Source organism: Serinus canaria, chromosome 2 (genome assembly GCF_022539315.1).
Source record: "Serinus canaria isolate serCan28SL12 chromosome 2, serCan2020, whole genome shotgun sequence".
NCBI classification, from domain to species: Eukaryota; Metazoa; Chordata; class Aves; order Passeriformes; family Fringillidae; genus Serinus; species Serinus canaria.
In genome coordinates this window covers 86925588-86949574 of record NC_066315.1, presented here as the reverse complement: position 1 = coordinate 86949574, position 23987 = coordinate 86925588, and the positions used below count along the sequence as shown (strand labels likewise).

General features: G+C 37.5%; 2 protein-coding genes across 3 annotated transcripts in view; both read left to right on the top strand.

The window, feature by feature from the left end:
* CHMP5 (charged multivesicular body protein 5) overlaps positions 1-23987 on the top strand; it is a 905521-nt gene that overhangs the window by 755178 nt on the left and 126356 nt on the right. The window lies entirely within an intron of this gene.
* The window catches only part of MOCOS (molybdenum cofactor sulfurase), a 209300-nt gene that overhangs the window by 100057 nt on the left and 85256 nt on the right, over positions 1-23987 (top strand). The window contains exon 5 of the mRNA XM_018907594.3: positions 21213-21289. Within this exon, the coding sequence (XP_018763139.1) occupies positions 21213-21289 (77 nt within the window). The remainder of the gene's footprint in view (positions 1-21212; positions 21290-23987) is intronic.

The following is a 23987-nucleotide window of genomic DNA, read 5'->3' as shown; positions in this document are numbered from 1 at the left end:
GTGGTTCAGGTAGTGCATAGTGCTTTAATTAGAAGTGTTCAGGCAAATTCTTGTCCCTGAGACTCCAAGGACATGGCAGTTGTTTTAGTCACAGTGTCTAAAATGCAAGTGAGGTAACACTCATGAGTTGAAGTAACCGTATTTATGGGACCAGCCACTACAGCTGGGAAATCTGTTTACCTCTTTTTATACAACTTGCATTACAAGCTTTAGACACCATTAAATCAGGCAGTGTTTGCTAGTGCTCTACTGAAAACACACAGACATCCAGATTCTTATCCTCTGCTCCTTGTCCATTTCTCTCTAAATCAAAACCAGAATTCTAACAATGTTTGATTTCTAGAGAACAGCCTTATTGGAGGGGATGAAATCTGGTTCTTAAATTTGAAAGAAGAACAGTATAACTACATTTTCACTGAAACATATAGCTATCAACTGCAACAGAGCCTTTATGGCTTTATATACCAGAGTGATTTGACAACCCATGGCGATATAATCGATATATGCATTACTGATCTGCAGGAAGAAGTAAAGCAATGACAGTACCATTTTTCAGATTTCCATAGGGGAAAATATCTGGCATCTCTTTCAGTTTGCAGGAAAAAAAAAGGAAAAAAATCCTTTTAAACACTCTTTGAACAACTTAAGCTAAATTGCACAGTTAAAGATAATCTCCTTTATAAGATACTGCAGAATAAACCCTAATCCTAAAAGGAATAAAAAATGGTTAGCAGTACTTATGGTACTTAGATCTAGGATTTTTTTTTTTTATTTCCGTGTACTTCAATTTTTAGACACCATCTTGCATTCAAAGATGAACTTGGTTCTGTAACCTCAGGCAACTAAAAATCAGTGAGGCATGGTGTCTGTCGTGTTTTCTTTATTTGTTTAATGATGTATATATCTACAGCCCCAATTAGATTTGGAAGCTGAGGTCCCTCCTGGGTCTTCTTGCAGTCTCTCAGCAGATCCAAGAAGACAGTGTTACCTTGTACTATTTCCAGACTTCTGTCTTAATATTTTTATTTCAATTACTTCCCTGGTTGCAGGAAAAATATAGTCAATGGAGTGATAAAACCCTGAATCCTTTTGATCCTGGCAATTTGATTACCATTTAAAATGAGGATTTCTTTATGACTGAGAAGTTCAAAGTTTGTCTTCTTGCTTTCAGCATTGCCTTATAGCAGCATCCTAAGAGAATAAGACCTCCTTGGCATATATGAGATGCATCAGTAATAATCCTGTTTGCAGAAACCTTGCATGGATAGAAAATGTCAACATTCAGACTAAGTGTGACTGTTTTGCAGGGTTTTTTTTATAAATTACATTTTTATGATCTTCCTTGTAAGATTATTCTAAGGAACTGTTGGTTCATTATCCTGTTTCCACTCCATTGTTTTTTCTGGTTTTGTTTTACAATCCCCTGATTATACTTCACTCTTAAGAAAAGCTTCAGAGAATGCTCTGTATTTACAGTGTGAATTATGATTCTGCCAGTGTGCACAACAATTACATTATAAATATTTCCTCAGCCATTTGATAAAGACGCAAATTAAGGAAAATAATTACCATTACAATTACAATTATATATAATTACAGTATATTCAATTTAGTTTATCTCTAACCTCCTCTTGCCATAATGTGTTCATTGTTGAAGAATGAGATTTTAGCTGGCTGTGTTGGAAGTAAACATGGACTTTTCTGTCATTTACAGTGTATTTTTTTTTTGAAAGAAGAGTTTTATCACCAGAAAAAAATACAGTTTAGGTGATTCAACTTCAAAGCAGCCTCCTAGATGAAAATTTTGAGTGTATGTGGAGTTTACCCTTCATTGAGTTAGAAAGACTGTTCACTCCTAAAAATGCTACTTCCTTAAATATAAATTATTTTTACCTGGGCAAGCATAGTTAATTTGTACTTGTGCAATAAAAGAGATTTATGGCTGCTGGATTGACTGAATACAGTGGATGCTTTTTCAGGGAAGCACAGTCTTCCAGAACACTGAGTGAGGACCCATTGTCTCTGAGAGGGAACAGTGCAGAGACTTACTTAGCATTATGCCCTTATTTAGCATAAATATTAGCCTTAGGCTAATCAGTATGTACCAAGACACCTGAGGAGGTAGAACAGCTAAGATGTGCCAGCTTGCTTTGTTTGCTAAGACCAAGTATGTACACGCCTGCTGTTCACAAGAGCTGCACCTGCACTGTCTTGCTTTGGAAGGATTCATTTCTGAAAAGAAAAAGAGGAGAAGCAACTAGAAAAAAAAGAGGATTGTTTATTTTTTTCATTTTCTGTTAAGAAATGCTCTGTGGTCCTCCACTGCTGCTGCTTTTGACTCAAAGTACTCAAATTATATTAGCAAGACCATGTTACCTGCTCACATGCCTCTCAAATGGTACAGTTTTGCTGACAAAAGAGGTTACATACAGCAGAGTCTGTGTGGTGCTATTGTTGTTTATAATGCATTTGTTTGGTATCTTCTTCATGTTGCCTTCAAATAGTCCCTTGGTACTTTAAGCATTCCTCACGTATGTTAAGCAGTCATGTTAATTTGTGCTTTTCAGAGGCTCTGAAACTAAATATTTTCATTTTTCTACTCACTTTAGGGAATTCTTGTCCTTTTCCAGATGGCATTCTGTTTTGAGACAGTCGCTCTGTGCAGCTTTGTGTCTTAGATGTGCACAATACTGATTGCTTGCTCTTCATTATTTGTCTGCAATCTGCCAGTGTACTGTGACTCTGCAAAGGAGTAATAGCCTAGGATTCAGTGTGATTTCTCCCAGGTAACAGGTAACAGGATGAGAGGAAATGGCTTCAGGTTGCTCTGGAGGAGGTTTAGATTAATAATTGGGAAACATTTCTTTACTGAAATGTGGGCCAGGCATTGAGATAGGCTGCCCAGGGGAAGTTGTGGATCACCAACCCTGGAAGTGTTGAAAAGGCATGTGGATGTGACACTTGGGGGTATGTTCTAGTGGTGAACATCGCAGTGCTGGGTTAGCAGTTGGACGTGATGATCTTCTAAGTTTTTCCAACCTTTATGGTTCTATAATTTTGTGACTAAAGGAAATACTTAGAATTGATTTATGTATATGCTCATCTCTATTTTTCAATTTCCGTAATTTTTTTGTTGTACTTTAGGATATGTATCCTTGTTGGTTAACATAGATTTTGAAAGTGGACACAGATTTTATTTTCCCCAAACTGTTATGTGTTCAACACTAATGCCTTTGTTAAACTCTGAAATCCAGCATTGGTCAGTTGGCAGGACAGTAGATACTCCCAGCATTTGAAAACAGAATTCAGATGCAGCTCCCATTTTACTATCTCAAAATTGACACTGCAGCTTTTCTCTGCTTAAGCTCCAGTTCACTTTTGTAAAGCAGGAGAGCAGTATTTATTTTTGGTATGTGTATGCAAAAAGGTCAGTCAGAACTTCACTAAGATTTGCTTTTAAATAGTGGCTGAGGAAAATGTAAATGAAGATAAACTTACAGTAGCATTTCAGTTAATGTATATTACTTATATTTCATTAGATCTCTTTATGGGAAATATGTCTGTGGAAGGACACAAGGTATTAATTTATAATCTGCTCACAGTGGTTAGCACAGAGTGTACCCACCAAGCAAAGTGGTGTGAGGTTGCTGGAGGAGCTGAATGGTTAAATGTGTTCCTGAGCTGGTGCCGGTGAGCAATTGTTTGGAAAGTGTCCAGTTTATTCTGATCAGGATAAACATTGATGACTTATATCTCACAGGTATATAGGAAAGAAATCTATAATCTGTAATCTAGGAAATTACTCAACTCACATTTCTTCACATCAATGGATGACCTGCATGATTTAACTTGGTTGGAAACTGAGCTAAGTGCCACGTATCTGCTCAAAAGCAGGGAAGTCAAGATGACTCCCATACCTTTAATGAAAAACCACATTTTTATGTTAATTTTTAAATGAAAAAACAGTTTCAATCTTTTGGAGGAAAAAGTGCAAGTAAAGGCAGCATAGCAGATGTCACCTATTAGATCAATAGGAAGTGCAAGTTCTGAAGAACAGTGAACTTAGATATAGGCACCAGTATTCCATGAGAACATCTCATGCTGGCAGCCAGCAATGTGTATCTGCCAGTCTCTCCAGAAAATTCCCGAGGCACTTTCTCGCTCTGTGGACATGGGTGTTATGAGCCAAAAAAGGCAACATGGTGCTTTTTTTCAACCTACCTGCACAAACACTCTTCTTGGTAACACCTACCTGTGTGCAGAGGGAGGAAGTAAGGGAGAAAGGAGTCACAAATTCTGGTTACAGTCCATGACAAATTTGTCCACAGAAGTTGTTGCTGCTAGCAGGAGCGTCATTAGAACAATTCAAAAGCTCAAAGGTGCAATGTTAAATTAGTAGCCAGACTCTCCAGGCCTTTTGCCAAGTGCTTCTTAAGAGTAGAATTTTACCAGGATCTCTCTTGCTAATCAATATCCATCTCTGTGGGTAGTCAATGTTATCTTCAGTTCCATCATTGTTATTTGTTATTATGGTAACAGAAGGTGGTAAAAAATGCTGATTCTTTTTGCATAGCTTAACATTTCCAAGGTGTTTTTTTTTTTTTTTGATGATGATGAATGTGCCTATATCAAAAGTTGTACCTCTCAAAAATCTTCCACTTATCTCACTGATTTATTCTGGTTTTCTCAAAGGAGTCTTTGAAATGGCTCCAGTGAGTTTGAACACCAGAATTTTAATAGATGCAATGTTGGTTAATTGAACAAATACATTAGTCAAGTTGTATTAAACTTCAAGTCAGCAGAGCTGAATTCCAATAATAAACGTAGCTTTAGAAACATTAGCAAAGGCAAAATTGCATTAGGTATAATGCTCTTAACAGTGTATCATCAGATATATCCCTTCCCCCAAAAATATAAAGTATTAGCCAAAAAATAGCCAAAAGAGCAATAGTTTTCTAGATACCATAAAAACTAGAGAATATGCTTGCTGTGAAAACACGGTTATTTTCAAAGGCTACAAGTGAAAAGAAATTTTAGATTTTTTGCCATTCACATATGTCAGCAAGATATTAATAATATTTATTTCTAGGTTTATACCAAAGTAAGGACGATTTAGATTTCTTTGTACAAGAATAGCAGCACTTTTAGCATTAGGTTTATTTTCAGAAGAATTTGTGGACAACTGGTTTTCTTTAATCAGATCCTATAATTGTGTCCCTCAACTGTGTTTGGGTTTAGGAGGATGAGATTACAACATGTTAGTCAATTTTATATGCATTGTCATATGTGCATGGAATTCTATACGGCACAGTGAGAAACCACAACAAAATAAATAAATTCTGTCGAGAAGTTTGAACTTTATTTATATTTTCAGCATGCTGAAACAATATTGAAAACAATATGCCTAAGTGAACTGATTTTCTGTGTACATGTACAGATTTTCTTAAACTAGACCGTGCATCTAGATTTGGACTGAATGTTGAAACTTTTTCATTTTAGCTATGCTAACTATGAAAATAACTAACATATTCTTGTTTCCCACCATGCCTGACATTTCTCTGGTAAAAACATGTAGCAGTTAATTACCTTTGTCTAAGGTCATCACAGTCCATATATGTAAAACTACGTTTTTCCTTTTCAATCTGAGGTCATGTACAGCAGCTCTGTGCTGTGCTGGGACACAGCTCTTCAGGGCAAATGTGCATATTCATTGCAGAAAAAGGCCAATGACAGGATTCACAAGCATTCAAGTAAACACACAACGGGGACACCGTGACAGTAGAAAATTCTTAGGACCATGTCTGTGGCGAAAAGAAAATTAATTTAGTGGCTACAAAGAGAAAAAAAAAAAAAAACAACCTAACAAAACCAAACCAACAAAAAAAACCCCAACACAACAAACTAGGACAGTTAATACTTACCTTGAAATACCCTGAGTTGTCTGTCTATGGCATCCAAAGTTATTAATTTTTTCTTTTCCCCAGGATCCGAGGTTTCAATCTTTTGTGTGTATGTGCACATTGAAAAGAAAGATATTTCTTCAGAAATTGTACCAGAAAGAACAAAGACTGTTTATTCCCTCATACGGTTAAGCTGCCCTATTAATGTCAATTTTTAATTTTATCCTTTGGATTTCTCATTAGCTTTACAACATGTCTAGATTATTTAATTATTATGTTTCAGCTTGTAGATGACATAAGATTTAAGAGCTTTTGCTGGGCTCTTGCAAGTTGTCGCTACATTTTGCCTGAAGCTGCTTTTGTATAGAATAATCTTTCCATAGTTAACATTCAGGATACTCTGCAGAGCATCCTAAGAAGACTTAAATGCTAAATAACTGTCACATAGCAAGCTTTAGTATTATTGCACTAAATTACATTGCAAGCAGTGTGATAAACAACATCATAATACTTTGACACATTCATCATTAATTATAACTGAAATCTAATCTCAACTGGATTTTTTTCAGTAATTATTACCAGTAAAGCAAACATTAACATACACGGGGAAGGGAGGGTGAAGGAAAGAAGTCTTCTGAAGGCATAGCTGATATATCAAAATACTGAATGGGCTGACAGTCTTATTAGGTTTTTATATGAGGTTTTCTACATATATTAAGAGATTAAAAATCTGAAATACATTTGGAATTCATTATGTGAATAATCATTTTGAAAGCAAAACTTTGCAGAGACCTACTGGTTGTGTAATTTTAAGGTGACATACAACGTTCCAGATTTCTGCTGTCTTGCATAGAAGACTAGTGTTGAACTAAATTTTAAATCAGGGATCCCTCTGACCACCAAACCTATTGTCTGGGTGGTATTTCAGCCTTCATACTACTAAGTTTCCTGTATTTCCCGAAAAATTGTATTTTTTTTTTTTTTTTGGAATAGCAATTCTTCGTACCTTTTCACTCAAAAATCACATTTATTTTCCACTGCAGAACTTTCTGCCTTTGGGGAGCTCCCATTCTGCTGGTGCAAACCCTTTTCCTTATTGCTGGGCAATCTGGGAGTCTGGCAGCCAAGCCGAGGGCAGCAATGCTTTGTGCTGCTTCCCATTGTGCTCTGGTGCACCACCACAGCACCCTATTGGCCCAGTCAGAGCTCATGGCAACTCAAGAATGAATTTTTGCTCTCTTTGCTATCTTCTTAAGACTGTTTTAGCAAAGTACTTTATTTCTTGTGTAGTACTGAGCATACTTTCAAGTGTGATTATACTTTCCTCTGTATAATATGAATTCCCTGCATACAAAGCTACCTGCTCTCTACCATTTCCAGTGGTTAGCAAGTCTGAAGAGAAGATATGTACATTTTGTAAACTATATGTACTCTATTTGGAGCAATGTCACCTGGTTCTCCTATTGGATATTTCTACTCACACCAAATATCTTCACTGCCTATTATTTTACAAGCATCAGTTATTTGGCTGCATGTCCCTGAAATATCTATATGCTCCATCCAAAAAATCAAACTAGTGGAAGAGGAAGTTAGGTTCATTTCAGCCCTGCTTAGTGTTTGGTTGTAAATGAACTATGAGAAGGTTTTTTTACAGAAAACATACCTATTTTTCTCTGGTGGTGGGTGCAATTTGGTGAAACTTGCATGCAAATATTTTCTCTTATACTTACTGCAACACTGCTGAAAGCATTTACAAAACTCAATATATTTTTGTCCAGGAGAATTATAGACTCATTGAGAGCTGAATTTTGAAAGTGGTTCTGTTAATAAGAAGGAATAGATGACTTGCTGTATTGGTGCATGCTGAGTTTTTGAAATGAATGTTTTATATTACAATGTCACTTTACAATTTTTCTTTCTTGATGAGTCTTTTGTGTCTGGTATGATTGAAGCAGAGAGATTTCCTGTACTCTTAAGTGAAAAAAAAAGTTAATGTAGGTGGCTATTTCCACGTTTACTGTGTTAACATCATCTTTTAAAATCGTGCTGTCAAGATCACCTTTTACTTCTGTGATGATCAATGTAAATAAAATTATCTATTTATTCCTCACCACCATCACCAGAGACCCTCCTAATGGAAGCACAGGGAACTAGTCAATACACCATACTCTCAGGCTGGTAGAATCTGCACACAAATTTGTAAGGAAAGAAGCCCTGTCAGTACGTGCTGTCTCAGTAGTCTCTTACACAGCTGATGTTGAGCTAGATGGTGTCACCCTAATTGCACGTCAAATGGAACTGACTTGGTCACAGGAAAATCATCAAGAGGGATGACTCCAGTGTTTTCAGGGGTTCCCAAAGTAACAAGCTTGTGCAGTTGTGTTATTTTCATATGCAGTTTCAGAAAGTAAAAGCAGTTGCTATTTTGGCATTTTCTTTTTTTGGATTCTTGGAGGGGGGCAAGAACCTTATGGGTCATGTAATCAACCTATTCGTGCTCAAAGACACACACACACTATATAATCTCCTCTTCATACTGAGCTTGTGTGCAGAATGAGGAGGATACCTTTGGGACAGGTGAAGGAGGATATGTTGGATTTGGTTTGGTCCTGCTTCTTATGTTGGGAAATGGTTCTATGATCTCATGTCTTGGATGTTTACAAACTTTCAATTAGCAGTGTACACTACCTTGTGATCAGTTTGGTCATTTAACTACATTTTGTAGATTTTATTCCTTCCTGGTTATTACCTATCTTTTCCATCTTTACATCTACCAAGAAATTGTATTTAGATTTGAATTTCCACACTAAGTGAACCGAACACTTCTCTAAGATGTGCTTTCCTTTTCTCTGTTCATCATATACAGCCTTCCACAGAAAATCTTATCAAACCTTTATTAATGGTGTTCTTATTTTACTGTCTGTAACTCCTAGCATGCTTTCCTGTTTTTCATCCTGATGGCTGATAGCTGATCTGATAGACTGACAAATCTAATATTTTGGATGACAATCCTCAGTTCATGGCAGAAGTTAATGTCAGTCATCCCTAAGTGCATAATAGGGCTTATGCATGATGATGTACTTATCATGCATTATAGCATATTATGCATTTAATCTCATTTCTGTTTTTAGGGTTTTCAACATTATCTGTTTCCTACTGCACACATTATACAGCCCCATCTCCAGCACTGACAGTCTCCAGATTTCACTTCAGCGGCCCAATTTATTTTCACATTCCTACCTTATATGCCAGGATCATCAGATACTTGTCCCACTAAAAGAGATACTTGTCCCAAAGCCAGTGCTCAAGGAGTTAAATGGGAAACCTTTTCCAAGCATAATAGCACCCCTTTCAGCACAATTGCTTGGCCTACTGTTACACTCTTCTAATATTCTTTGTTCTATAATAGTTTGTCATATAACGCTAGAGGTAATGTTTTACTGAAATCCAGATAAATTAGTTCTGCATTTTACCTAGAAAAATAATGTGCTTCTAAAATGGCAGCTTCTCTGGGATTGATTTTCCATTGGCACAATCCATGATACATTTGAACATGCTTTTATTTACTCATTTAATTGTGCTTTCGTTCAGAACTTGTTTTCAGAACATACATAACACTGATTCAAGCTAACAGATGTGTTGTTCCCCAAAAAACTCTGTTTCCCTTTCTTCAGTAGAAATACTTTGTTTTCTGGCTTCCATTCTCGGTCTGAAAAATTTGCTTACTAGCCTGTGTTATTTGTCTTAGGGAGTTTTTCATGCCAATTTCTTACAATGCTGGGACACAGTTTATCTGTCTGCCTGTGTTCAATTACATTAAAACCTTTGAAATGAACTTCCACATCAGTTGCAATAACTTCAGCCATGAGTCACCCTCTCCTGACCTGTTTTTCATCAGTCCTTTTTAAAATCTGAGTCCAAGTACTCAGGTAGTTTTCAGACTTTTCCACCAGCTCTTTGCTTCTAGAACAACAATCATAATCCTTTTATTTTTCTTTTTATTTATATTCCTTTTTTATATATTTATATGTTATTATATATCCTTAATATTTTCCATTGTTTGTATATAAATAATAGTTCACTGTACAGTTAGATTTGTTTTGTCAGGGCTTGGCTCCTGGGAATTCTCACTTTATCCCTGTTTTTTCTGTCTTTCCAACAGTATCTTCCTTCCCTGAGCAGCACTTCTTCTGATTTCATGTCATTATTAATGAGAAGTACTAACATTTCTCATTAGAGGGTGTTTTTTTAGTGCAGGTTATTACTGGAGGCTTTCCCTAGGTTTAAATTAATAAATTTTCTTTATTTCTTTCATGCTTTTGGGATGCAAATTACATCTATCTTTTAACCTCAACTTCAAGTAACATTAAGTCTCCTCTTTATCGAAGTATTTGATGATTTCTGTTCAGTTTTACTGGCCAAGTAGCTTCATTAATGTCTCATTTTGCCCCAGTCACATTCAAAATCTCATTTGGGGTTGTTTATCTGTCTGTGACGTGTAAACTTGTAATTCCTCTGGACAGGGTTTCAATCCTATTGTGTATTGTATAACTGTTTATAAAAGCCATTTTTCAGGTAATTATTTTATTTATAGAAGGTTTTGTTTGGGTTTGGCTCTGAAATTAAGCAATAATTTAACCCGACCATTTCTGTTATCTTGGTTTTGTTTGAAGAAAAATTATTTTATTTCTGAGAGAGTCATAGAAAAGTATCTGTTTGACCCAAAAACTTTTTTTCCTACATATCTACCTAGCCTATAGCAGAATCTTAGCAACTAGTGCTTCTTGTTTTGAACATCTCACCAAAGGCATTTCAATTCAAAACATTTAAGTTTTCTTCATCACTGTCTCTCCTATATTTATCTGTGTTTTCTTTAGCATGATTTCTGTTTGTGGTTGTTTTTCTACCCCATACTAATAAGGTTGTGTCCTAGAGTGGCTCTAATTCCTCCATTTTGTAGCCCATGTACTTTGTCTTAGCATATAAACATCTCTGCTTTTTTTACCCACTCATTACCCTGTTTTCTATTTGGGTGATAGCTGGAATTATCTTGCTTACATAACAAATGCTTCTATGAATATTAAGGTATTTATTTCTCTATTGATGCACACGCTCCTAACCCTCTGCTGTTCCTTTACCCTGTTGTTTCCTCAGCTGCATGACTCATGCTCTTTTCTGTCAAAGTCAGGGACAGGAGTCATCTCCCTGGGCTCCCTTCTTCAAGCATCAGCAATTCCCGGTAACATGCCAGAATTTTCCTGCCTTCTTGAAGAAATTGTTAGTTCAGATGATCCTTTCTTCTGGATTAGGATGACTGGAGGATTTCCAGAACTTCCTCCAGTTACTGACCTTATCAATGCAGGTCTAGGACAACTTTGACTATATGAGGACATGAAATTCTTGTGGTCTCCATCACTGTGCTCCTGTTGGAGGAGGGGCAGTTGCATGGAATGAGTTCTTGGCTTTCTGCAGTATAACTGCAAACTGCTTAAAACAGTGAGAAATTAGGAGTACTGCTAATTCAGTATCACGGCTGTGAATTCAATTTTCTGGAAATTTGGTACCTTCCAATACCCAGTCCATGCTTGGAATATCAGTTAGAGTTGCTCCTTGGAAAGAAAAGTTGCTTACTTCAACTTCCCAGTCTTCATCACTGAGGTACTACCTGTTGACCTCACAAGGTAGCATGAAGCATTAGCAAGCCTCACAACAATGCTGAAAAATAAAAAAACATTGGAAGAAATCTGCATATTATAGTCCCAAGGTGGAAAAATAGCTTGCAATAAAGCAAGTAGATACCAGGATGCACCTGATTTGGTGCAGCAGACCTTACTATACAATTCTTTAATTTTTTTTCAAGCATGAAAGAGGTGCAGGAGCAGTAAGGGTATTTCCTTGTGAAAGTCAGAGTTGATTGTATCCCCTAGGCATAAAAAGGCCACTCATATACCTTAGAATGTTTTGTTAGCTAGAATCTTCCATGTATTTGTCTTGTCCCATTCTTCTTTGGTGATTTTACTGTTACAACAAAGGTCTCAAAATGCAAACTAGCTAATAAGACCTTATTCTGAACCTAAGCTGTTTCATAGCAGTAATTTAATAATGCCAGTTCTGTCAAGCTGCCAGCCTTTCTGAATACACAGTGTTGTTTCTACAAATACATATATACATTAAAGCAACTTTAGCTGATTAGTGCTCACTTGTTACTACTTGTAGTTGGTGTATGCCACCAACTACAATGATTTCACATACATGCATGTTCACATCAAAAATAAAAGACAAAAACACTGATAACATTATATTCTTGCTGACACCTATGAAATGTTCAGCACAATCATGAAAGCTTCTGAAATCCACTTAACTCATTCCATTTTATAAAAACAAAAATTATTTCCTGCTTGTTCTTTATCTGAGTTAGTCCAGCACCTCCAAGTCCACCACTGAACTGTATCACTCTGTGCCACATGTAGACAGCTTTTAAATACCAGGGATGGTGACTCCACCACTTCCCTGAGCAGCCTGTGCCTAAGCTTGACAACCCATTCTGTGGAGAGATTTTTCCTAATATCCAATCTAAACCTCCCATTGTGCAGCTTTGAGGCTGTTTCCTCTTGTCCTATTGTTTGTTACTTGGGACAGGAGACTGACCCCCACCTGGCCACAACCTCCTTTCAGATAAGCTGTAAAGAGCAGCAGGGTTCCCCCAAAACCTCCTTTTCTCCAGGCTAAACAATCCCTGCTCCCCTGCTTTTCCACTGGGCATCTTTCCAGGCACTCTACCCCCAGCCTGTAGCACTGCCTGGGTTTGTTGTGGCCTAAACACAGGACTCAGTGTTTCACCCTGTTAAATCTTGTACAATTGGCCTGTCCAGATCCCTCACATTCATGAGCACACATTGGGCCTCTGTCTACAGGCAGTAGCAACATTTGAAGTTCTTTAAGTTTTTGGGTTGCCACAAAAGATGAGCACATCTTTCCCAAATGGTGGCTCGACACAGAGTGGTTTAACATGATGGTCCTAATCCACAGCTCCCAATGCATTCTATTAATCATGGGTATACATTGCCTTTGGAAATTACTTCTGGAAAGAATTTTTTTGCTAGAGAAAGAAGCTTTTTGGATGACATCAGAGAAGTCTTTTCACACACACACCTGCCCATACATGTTACCAATACATAAGGCTTTATAAAGCTTGACTTATCAGTAACACACCCCCCAACTGAGGAAATAAAATGCTCAGAAGTCTTACTATATTCACTTTTATCTGAAGTAGAAATAAAGTTCATGCATCGCAGCAAGCCCTTCTTTGAGGCACAGACCTTTGTATAGAATGGAGACCACCCATTGGAAAGCACTCATAGGGATTTTTCTCCATTATCTGAGGATAAGTTACTGCTAACCTTATCCAAGGTCAGCCTGCCTCACTGGCACTCACAATAACACAGTCGTGTTTTTAAGTGTAGGTTTTTAAGACTGAATTCATGTTCAGGTGGATCCCTTTTTGTCTGCCAATTTTTAAACTGATACTTCAATTTAAATCTTTAGCAGTTAATTACAAACTTATTCTTTATCCCAAATATGCCTGTTTAAGGATGAAAGATTACATCTCAATCTTCATGAGGAAATAAACAAATCTGTTTGAACATAGAAAAATTATTACAGCTGGTCAGATTCTTGCCTATGAAAAATTTACTTCCAGAATGTCTTTCATCCTTTCCTACCTCCTTAGGAGAAAATCAAAGAAGGGGCTTTGAATTTTTATTAATGATTCATTACTCATAGCTGATCAGTGAACAGTTTATGCAAATACATTTTGCAAATTGCTCACTTTAACTATTACTTGGGGTTATATGTGGATATTACTTTCCCATGGGAAGCAGAGGTGTGAACATTTGGATTATTGATATATAATCATGGGAGTATAATGCATATCAAATGTTAAATACTCAGACAGATACAGAAATCATTTGCAATACGCCTGCTCACACTGAATTGCACCTTAATGGGGTTCTTGTTGACATTAATAAGTTACAAGTCGAGATGAATGAGAATAAATTGCTAGCTAACAAGCTGATAGTTGAACATATTATTCTTTGAGGGTAGTTAACTAGCAGGCCTCATGTTCCTAAAGATTTAAATTTAATATACCTCAAGGAAATATCCCTTTGTATAATGGGATTTAAAAGAGAAAGATTATTTTTGTTTCTCCCCATCTGCCACAGCAATGCAATGAAAATATATTGGCCCATTTTGTGAACTTGGAAGGGAACTTTTGGCTTGTGACATGCCGTGCCCTGGTTGTTTTGTGATCAATGACTTCTAGTGGGGGAAAAATAAAGTAGTTTTGTCATTATTTTACTTTGGAGGGTCCTTGTAGGGGTTGGCAGAGGGAGTATGTTATCCCTGAGATATAATTTATTCATTGTTTCAGAGCTCTGAGGAGCTGATAATCTAGAAAATCACAGTGTGTCGCTCAGACCAATTTGAGTAACAGGCTTAAGGATTGCTGATCTTTTCCGTGCAAATGGGGAAGATTTTTCTAGATATATACAGTGAGCAAAATTACCTAGCTAGGAGTTTATCAAATTGTACATAAGGGAGAGATGCACAGAGACGTGAAAAATAAAAATGGATTGATTTATTAATTCAATTTGCTCCTCCACAAGTGGCTGATTTTAGGGCACTGGATCTCCTTTCATTGAATGAGAAAAAATCACTGTTCATGGTTGTGTAATGTGCCAATAACAGAGGTAAAAAGGAGTTGCTAAAATGGTGAGACAGGTGTCTTATTCAGAGGTCTAACATTAAGTACTGCCCTCCTACCATTTAAATTCTTGGCTTTCTGTAGTGTGGTCCTCTGCAGGCAGTTACACAAATATTACATAATTATGAAAGAATGGTTTAATGGTAGCATATGTGTCTCTAACAACAGGCTACCTACTAAGCTTTATTTACTTGCTTCAATGGCATTCACTGCGTGAAACAAAGTGGATGCCATTGAAGCAACAAATATTTAGTCAAAATTGAGTGTGTACCTGAGGTTAGTCATCTGTGAATCATATCATGTTCCAATGATTTTACTACTAGAGGATCAAAAAGCCCACAGACAAATGCCTGGTCTTGGGAGATGCTGCCTTAAAGTTCAGCTCTTGGCGTTAATGTGACCAGGATTTCTCCCAGTTAAGAAAGTGACTAATACAGTCAATAAGCATATTGCTAAAAATGAAGAGTATCACCTGTGGGAGACAAAGCCAGGCAAAGGGAATCCTATCCTCTGGAGACACACAGATACCCTGGAAAAGTACCTGAGAACTTTGTCTCAGGAAGAGTTGATAAAAGTTCTAAAGAGCAGAGCAGGGCCCTAAAGGCTTTGTAGCCTAGTAATGATATATTTTGAATTAAAGAAAAATAAAACAAATATCAATCCTCCTGCAAATGTTAGGTTTTGATGTTGGAAAGCAGTGAGACCAATTAAAATCTGTTCCCCTGCAAATATCAGAGATGGCAATTACTAACCTAAGAACATGAATATGACTGATAACAGTCTGTTCCAACAGCCATGAGCTTCATGCTATATACCCTTGGTGCTGTTGTAATTCCATAAAATGTCACTTTAGAATAAACATGAAAATATATAAAATGTAAAAATTGAATTTGCCAGGACAGATATTTCATGTGGTGGTGATATGAAGTATCTGTTAGAACTGGAAAATAGCATCTGAATGAACTACTTTTAAATGCATACCAAGAACCTCTCTTTATTGTTGTATTTTTTAATTAGATGAAAATAAATGAATTGAAAAGATGAAAGGAACTCATATAACATCTCACTTCAAAGGGCAGCTCCACTCTTGAGGAGTGTTTAAAAAAAAGAAAAAAAAAAAATATGCATTCTCTGTGGATTTGGTTTCTCTTTTACCTGCTTTAGAAACTCGGGAATGACTTCTGTTCATTTGACCTGAATGGAGTCATTACCCCGGTGTAAGGGAGAGTGGCAGCTGGCTGACAGTGATGTTCCCCCCTGTGCTCCTTTGTTGCATTTTGCATTGACTCAGCAATGCTCTCAAATGAGCAGGATTATTTTTGACCTTGTGATGGGATTTTTATCAAAGTTTCAGTGCTCTGGGCTGTGTTCTGTATAGGAACTGCACATATGGAAATGTTCCTCAGCTGCCTCCAGAGGTGAGAACCAGAACACCACCTACTAAGTGTATACATTTCAGTGTGTGCAGCCTGGGAAACAGACAGGAGGAACTGGAGCTGCATGCCCAGTCAGAAAGTTATGATATTGTAGGAATAACTTAAACATGGTGGGACAGCTGGCATGAGCAGGGGATTGTAATAGATAGTTAAAGGTTCTTTTGTAAAGACAGGCAGGGAGGAAGAGGAGGAGGAGTCACACTAAGTTAAAGAGAGCCTCTAATGGACAGAAGTACAGTGATTGTGGAAGCTTTATCTAATGCCTCTGGCTCAAGATCACAGGGTCATCTCCAAGGCAGTAAGGCCAACAAAGCAATATTTGGGTTACCTAAGAAAGCTTCAAACCACCGAGAACCCTGTTCTAATGGGTGACTTCCAACCCCCTAAACATTTTTTGGAAGAACGAACAATAGCTAACATATCATTTATCAAGTTTTGGAAATGTGTGGAGAACCACTTCCTTATACGTATGTTAGCTATGCCTGCTGGGAAAGGGGCACTGCTGGACACAAACCAAGAAAAACTACTTTCATATATATCTCAGTTAGTAATGGTTTTGTGATCACAATATTGCAGAGTTTGGGATCTTTCTGAGCATGCTGAAGGTGACTAGTAAGACGGCAAACCTTATAACCATGTTCTAGTAATTAAAGTGTGGCTACAAAGAAGATGGAAACTCCCTTTTATTCAAGGAGTCACGTGGGAAATATGGGGTTAATGGGTACAAGTTGCTCCTGAGGAGATTCTGACTGGACATTTCCAATTAAAACAATCAGCCATTGGAATAATCTCCTCAGGGAAGTGGTGGATTGCCCAACATTGCACACTTTTAAGATTTAGCCGCAAAAAATGTGCCATCTTGTCTAGACCATGCTTTTGCAAAGAAAGGTTGGTCTAGATGATTCTTGAGGTTCCCTCTAACATGGTATTCTATGAATCTGTGATTCTGTGTGCAGATAGAATGTCTGTACATCTGGATTTACTTTATTTGAACAAATGAATTGAAAAAAGCCCAAAACCAAAAAAAATACCCTCAAAAAACTCAGTCACTCAAGTCAGCATTCCCAATCTAGGAGCAGATGCTTCCAACTAAAACACCTAAAAGCCATCCCTTGTATACTTTTTATAAGTAGAATAGCTTATATTATGAAAGATATTTCACCACCTCCTCATTGGTAGATGGGTCTTGAGGGAATTTCTAAAGCCTTAAGTCGGTGCTGTCAAACTCCACAGTAATTTTTTTTGCATTCCAACAAATTTCCTCTAAGTCCTATTTTCAAACATGAAGGGGTTTTTAGACCTTCAGCACTTTATTTCCAATCACATCTGTCCAGGCCAGAATTCTTGTCATTGTATTTCTGCGTAAAAGTGACCTGGCTAAGGGCAGGATGAACTGAAACTGCCCAAGATGTCACAGTTTCCTTCTGTGTTTCAGTTGCCTTGAAGTGTGGGATGGTGGCATTAGAGAATAGCATTTATATGCAGGAGTGTAACAGAGAAGTGTCATAACAACTATCTGAATAAAGATTCAAAGACTAGCCCATCTCCATCCCTAGGAAGATCCTTAAGGCAGGGCTGCTCATTGTAAAGCAATACTTTTTTCTTGTGACTCAAAATTTTTTCCTCCCAAAAGCAGAGTTTTTGTGTGACTTGGAAAGGGAGAGCAGCTCATCAGCTTCATAACTCCTGGACAGATGTAAGGCACGCTGCTCTTTGTTATGCCGTGAGTTGCTTAGTCAGTTTGTCAGATAGCAATTGGATGTGAAATGCTATTAGCGCTTCACAAACACAATCAGCTAAGCAACTGAGCTCATCCCAGACGTGATTAAGTGAGATCAATTATAATAAGAACTAGATAAGAGAGGTAAGCTTCTTGTTCCTTGGGTTGGTATTCCGCAGTATTAGCCTTTGTAAGTATCCTTTATACATCATCAGCTGCAAAATCTTGATTACTTTAGGAAGTGGCTTCTAGACCAGCATTCAAATGAACTTCAACCTGAACTGATTATTCTAACACTGCAACTGCCACTGAGTGGGGAAACAGTTTATTTGAAGCATCAATTGCACCAAACAGAAAAATAGCTATTGAAGCCAGTGTTTTGCAATTCAAGAAGTATGTTTCCTTTCAATCTTAAATACAGGTAAATATTCTGAGATGGAACTCTTTGTGTCCCAAGAAAGGAACAGCTGCCCTTCAAAGCATTATGTTTTGCCTTGGCACTACTGCTATAGCACTTAAGGCTTAATGTGCTAAGTATCAGAATTGATAGACTATTCCTGAAAATTCTGACATGAAGTTGAACACCGCATATTCACTAAATTTGAAGGATATTTGAGAGTCAAGTGCACTGGAAGTAGTGTAAATATATGTATTACAGGAATAACAACATATTTGCGCTTTGTTAATCAGAACAGGGAAGCTGGTAATGTAGGAATAAAGGGGGCTATATGAACAAACAAAATAGAAGAGATGAATGTTGCAAAATAGTCCATGTCTAATCTGTAGAGAGACTTGCTCGTATCTTTGAGCAGATATTTTTAGAATTATTTTCACTTCTTTTGTGGCTTCTGGTTCTTGCCATGGAGCTCCCAGGAGATAATTTTTTTTGTGATACAGAAAGGCTAAATGCAGGATACATATCATGCCACAACAATTGGCTTGTTCTGGAGCAGGTTTGACCAAAAAGCCCAAAGCTCTGTTTACTTGGTTTTTTTGGGGGTTTTTTTGGGTTTTTTTTTTTTTTTTTTTTTGAGTGAAGATTCCTAAGCTCTGAATTATTTTCATAAAAATATTTAAGATCTTAGAAGAGTGAAGTGACATGGGTCCATGCATATCTCGTATTGTGTAGCATTAGATGTACTGCAGTTGTCTGCTTAGTTAATGATCAAATCTGATAAACAGAAATACAATTGTTGCCTCCCCTTTTGCTATGGGTACGACTCAGATGTCTTTGACGATCTTTGTTGCCCTTTCAAGTGCTTTTCTACAATTTTGTCACTATGATAGTGATAAAATTGTTGGGGATCGTGCAGTCTCCTTGACGGGCTTAGTGCCAGTGTCTCTGCTCTGGTCCAATTCCCAGTGTTTTGTTTGCTTTTCTGGCCACTATGAGTAACTGAGCAGAGCAGGTCTGATCCCTCTCATGGATCCCCTATGTAATCTCTCCTTGGTAGACATGTGGGACTGCTGTGACCTTTTCTGCCACCAGAGCAAAAGGTTTCTGTACTCAATTCCAAAACATCTGTTAGCTTCTGCCTTGTCTTTTCTTCCTCATGTTCCCACATTTTTTATGGCTTTTTTGATAGAGTAATGCTTCCCTCAGATACTGGTCCACAGGTCTCTGTGATAATATTCCTGGTGTTAGGTCTCGTTCAAATCACAAATGGCCATTTTACATTTCATCACTGGCAACCAGCAAGATTCCTTCTCTAAAGTTCAATATCAATTATTGATAATTAGTAGGGAAGATTCAGACATTTCTAGGATGGATTCTTTAGCCCATGTTATGTTAAAATATGTGAACATAAGTGGTCTCTTTTGGACCATTCATCATTGTAGTAGTACACCATTTTCTCTTATCACATGGTTTATAATTATTTGCTGCCTCTGTCTTCTTTTGTTGCAGCTGAATGTATTATCATATATACACAATACTCTTGCATTTTTGTGTTGCCCTTTGCCAAAGATTTTTGGAAGGTTAATATGTTTGTTACCTGCTGATGTCACTTGCAGTGTTGAAAATATTCTATAACTATAGAAAAATAAAATAAGAAGTAAGAAAAGTTATGATAGAAGTGAGAGCTATTATGCTATTCCATTGATGTTTCTTTTATTAAAGAAAAAGCATTTGATATATGACATTTTTAAACTTTGAGCCTTTTCACAAGACATACTTAATTGTGGTACCAAAAGCTTTTAACATGCATTATGAAAAATTATGCACCCAGGAAAAAAAAAAAAAACAACAACCTATTTTCTGGTCAAAAACGTGTATTTAAAGTATTTTTGCCCAAGAGTGTGTGTCTTATGTTCCACCTTGTCCTCTAAGTCTTCAATATAGATATCATCTGATCTTTCTGAGAAAAATCCAGGGAACACCTGGTCCCTCTAGAGGTTTCATCCTCTTGATTGGAGTTTAATTTTAAACTAGAACCATGAGATTTGGGGTGGGTTCATTTCTAGCAATAACTCTTACAGTTTTGGGCATAGCTCCTTCGTGAGAGACTTGCTGTGGCCCCAGGTTCAGCCTTGCAAAGTATTGAGTTCTCTACAGTTCTGACTTCATCTTTGCATTATTCTGCATTCTTCTTTGCGGTGAAGCAAAATGAATGATTTTTCCTTAAAACTTCCTGTGGAGTGTGGTGCACACAAAGCCCAGATTAAACATTTTGATGCTTCCCTGGTGTCCCTTCTGGGCCCTTGAAAACTTTCGTGCATCAATTCCTGAGTACATTCTCACCTTGGAGCTTCATTTTCTCCTCTTGGTCTGTGGCTTCAGTAGTTCATAAAATCCAGTGTTTTTTCTTCTATTTGGTGTTTCCTTTAAAAGATGATGGTAGGGGATGCACCCCTCCCCCCATCCTTCTATAATGCTCTTGTTGCAGGTCAGTAAAAATTAATTTCCAGGAGAAGCACACAGAAGGAGATTTGTTAGTGATCTCTTTGTCTGATTCCTTTTTGCACCAGATTCCTGGAGCCTTCTAACTCAACTGTGTAATTACATTGGGGGGTGGGGGGATGGACACAAGTCTCCACCTGTCTTCTCACCTATTCACTAAATTCTAAGATGGTAAATTAGGGTTGTGACATTAGCTCATGATACATAACTGTTAACCATTACTTTAATTTAGGTTAGTACATAGTTACTCTATGCAGGAGAAAATTAGATCTTCCTATGGGCAAGCAACTGTTTATGTCACCTCTGTTGCTTTGAAGAACATATTTTTCTGCCGCAGGACACTACAAGACTGGAAGATGAATCCCTAGGGGAAGAGTTCCCACTCTGCAAGTTAGATTCACTGAATATAAAAATAGTAACTCTTAAAATAGATTTAAAATCTATACCATAGCTGCGTGTTGTATTTACTGTGCTCATTTATTCCATTCTTTAGGTTTGAAGATGGTACAGTCTCTTTTCTTGATATCATTGCTCTGAAACATGGATTTGATGTTCTGGAAAAACTCACAGGTCAGTTGATATAACTCTAAGAAGACTGCCGTTCCGGATTTATGCTCAGAGCACAGGTTCGATCATATTTTTTATGGCTCTAGCTTTATTTTCCTTTCTAGTTTTACTATCTATGTTCATCATTGTGAAGATGAGACTTCAGTGTAACTGGCTTATTCACATGCTCCCTATTGGATTATTCTGGCCTGGTTTGAAAGAAAAAAAGGGTCCAGACTGTTTTGGATATGCAAGATTTGAGTACATCTCATCTGTCTCACACTCCCAAAGATGCAATAGGAAAGTAACACTAGGAAGTAGTTGGGTGATTCACACTGTTTGAGTCAACCTTTGAAGCCCTTGACATGGAGCTAATGCTGAAGTCCCAGATAAAACTTCAAGCTGATCTTCAAGCCAGAACCTGCATGTGAAGGGTGATACTCATGTGCCATGAGGAGGCACATTCCCTCTGGGATAGACTGCTGCTTGTCTGCCTCATCACCCCAAAAGCACAGTCTCTCTGTGTTTGCTGCCATGGGTCAGGGACTCTTCCTGAACAGGGCAGGAGATGACACCTGGCCAGGGAAGCTTGCACCACAGGCTGTGCAGAGGTATCATGGCATGTTTCCACATGTAGAATGTGCCAGGTTAACAAAGGATGTTCCTGAAATGGGTTTCTTGATCAGGTACGTGTATTACTTAATGTGTAATGTGTGAACCTCCCTTCTCCAGTGCACTCTTTGATTTCCTGGATAAAGTCATAAAGTGCATCATGAGGTAAAAGATGCCTGAGTCCAGAGAGACATTGGCTATGTACTTTTCAGGTTAGTGTAATTTCAGCTAGTGTCTGTGGAGGTTTATTGTCGTGATTTATCTGAAGGATTCTGGCTGCTTCTTCCTCCCAGTGCAAGGCTTCTGTGAGGAGTATTCTGTTAGAAGCTTCAGGTCTAGTTCATGTGGAAATCAATAGCAGTTTTCATCCACATCAATAGTCTGATTAAACCCAACAAGTAAGGATGTTTTATTTTATGTTGCTCAACATGGAGACCAGGGATCAGTAACTAGCCTTTAGTATATGTTCTTGTAGTGCAGAATGCTTCTCAAAAACGGGCAAACCTAAAAAAAACCACATTCACTCTTAAAAGAGGGCTTTGGTTTAATGTATAGGAGCATTGCCTGCCATGAATGTGAGATTTTACGATAGCACCTTCTCTGTTGCATTTCTCATCCATCTTAACCTGTAATTGGTACCTTTTTTATCTAAACAATTGAAAATTCTCTTAATGCTAGAATGAGGGGAACATTTAGCCCTGAATCTGTATAAAGTGGGTATCAGTGGATGACACGGTAGAAGAGAAGCATGAGAAAATATTGTTGAGATCTTTCAGTTGTCAAAAATATGAACTGGCTCAAATTTTCAATTTACAATTACAATTCTTTCATAAAGAATGAAAATAAAAAATTTAGGAATATTTGTATTTTAAAAATTTAAAAACATTTTTTCCAACAGTGCTAAAATGTAGGAAAGATGGGAAAACATCAACTGAAAGAGCAAACAAGAAGAAACCTGTATTGGAGAGGAGAAAATTGAAAAATTAAATAAAAAATGGCTTTGACAAACACTGTAATTTTAAAACTTCAGCACTACTGGTATAGTCTAGTTACTATAGTAGTCTCTAATCAAATTCTGGAGTGCCACATTGAAAAGCAGAAGTGCCAGCATTGCCTCTTTACAGATGTAAGAGATTGGAGAAATACATGATGTAAGAAAAAATGGAATTCTATAAAAGATTTCAATCACCACATGATCCAATAATTTTCTGCAAAGTTGGGCTGGTCATGGTCATTTTCCATGACCAAAGATGAATTGAGCTTTAGTTCCAGATAAGTAGGAAATTGCAACATGTTCACGTTAAAACCGTTGTGATTATGCTTACATGTATGTGCGTGTAAGTAGAAAAATTTCCATGTGATGTGTTTTTGTTAATTAGAATTCAATCATACTAAAGGGAAATGAAACAAGCCACTCAAAGGCGGTACTAGAACATAGCCCAACTACGGTCATTTTTGGATTTTTTCCATCATAAAATTCATTGTTATGTGTCAACTTTTCAAAGCTGATGTGAAGGGTGGCTCAGCCATATCAGGTCTCTTGGCTCTTCTGTGCTGGCTGTGAGACAAAGGCTTTGGGGGCCCTGCTCTTCAATTGTGTAGGCATTGAATGCTCCTGGCACAACTGATGCAACAAGAGATTTAGGGATTTGCAGTTGCCATTTCCTCTCACCATCCTTTTCTCCCCTGAATATCACTGACAACATGGAGTTTTGCAGATTATTTAATTTCTGTCAAAGGCACAGTGTTCCTTTTGAACAGAGATTATTAGCACTTGGGTGTATACAACAAAGCCGTTGCACGCTGTAGAAACACTTTGTAATCCAGAAGGACTGCAGATTTGTTTTAAGCCTCTTTATGCATATTTCTTCCACTTCAACTGTCAGAGTTTTCAGTGGCAAAATGCACTGTCAGATGTGAATCACTTTTGAATCTCACTTTGCTGTAGCTATTGGAGCACTTGCTTTGCACTCCCCAAACACAAACAATGATTCTCATTCTGGGTTGGAAATAGCCTAGAGTAGAAACAAGCAAAATAAACAAAGTGTTGTTGTTATTAATCGTGTCCTAATGTATAATGAAAGCACTGCTGAAGTTCTTTGAGGATGTG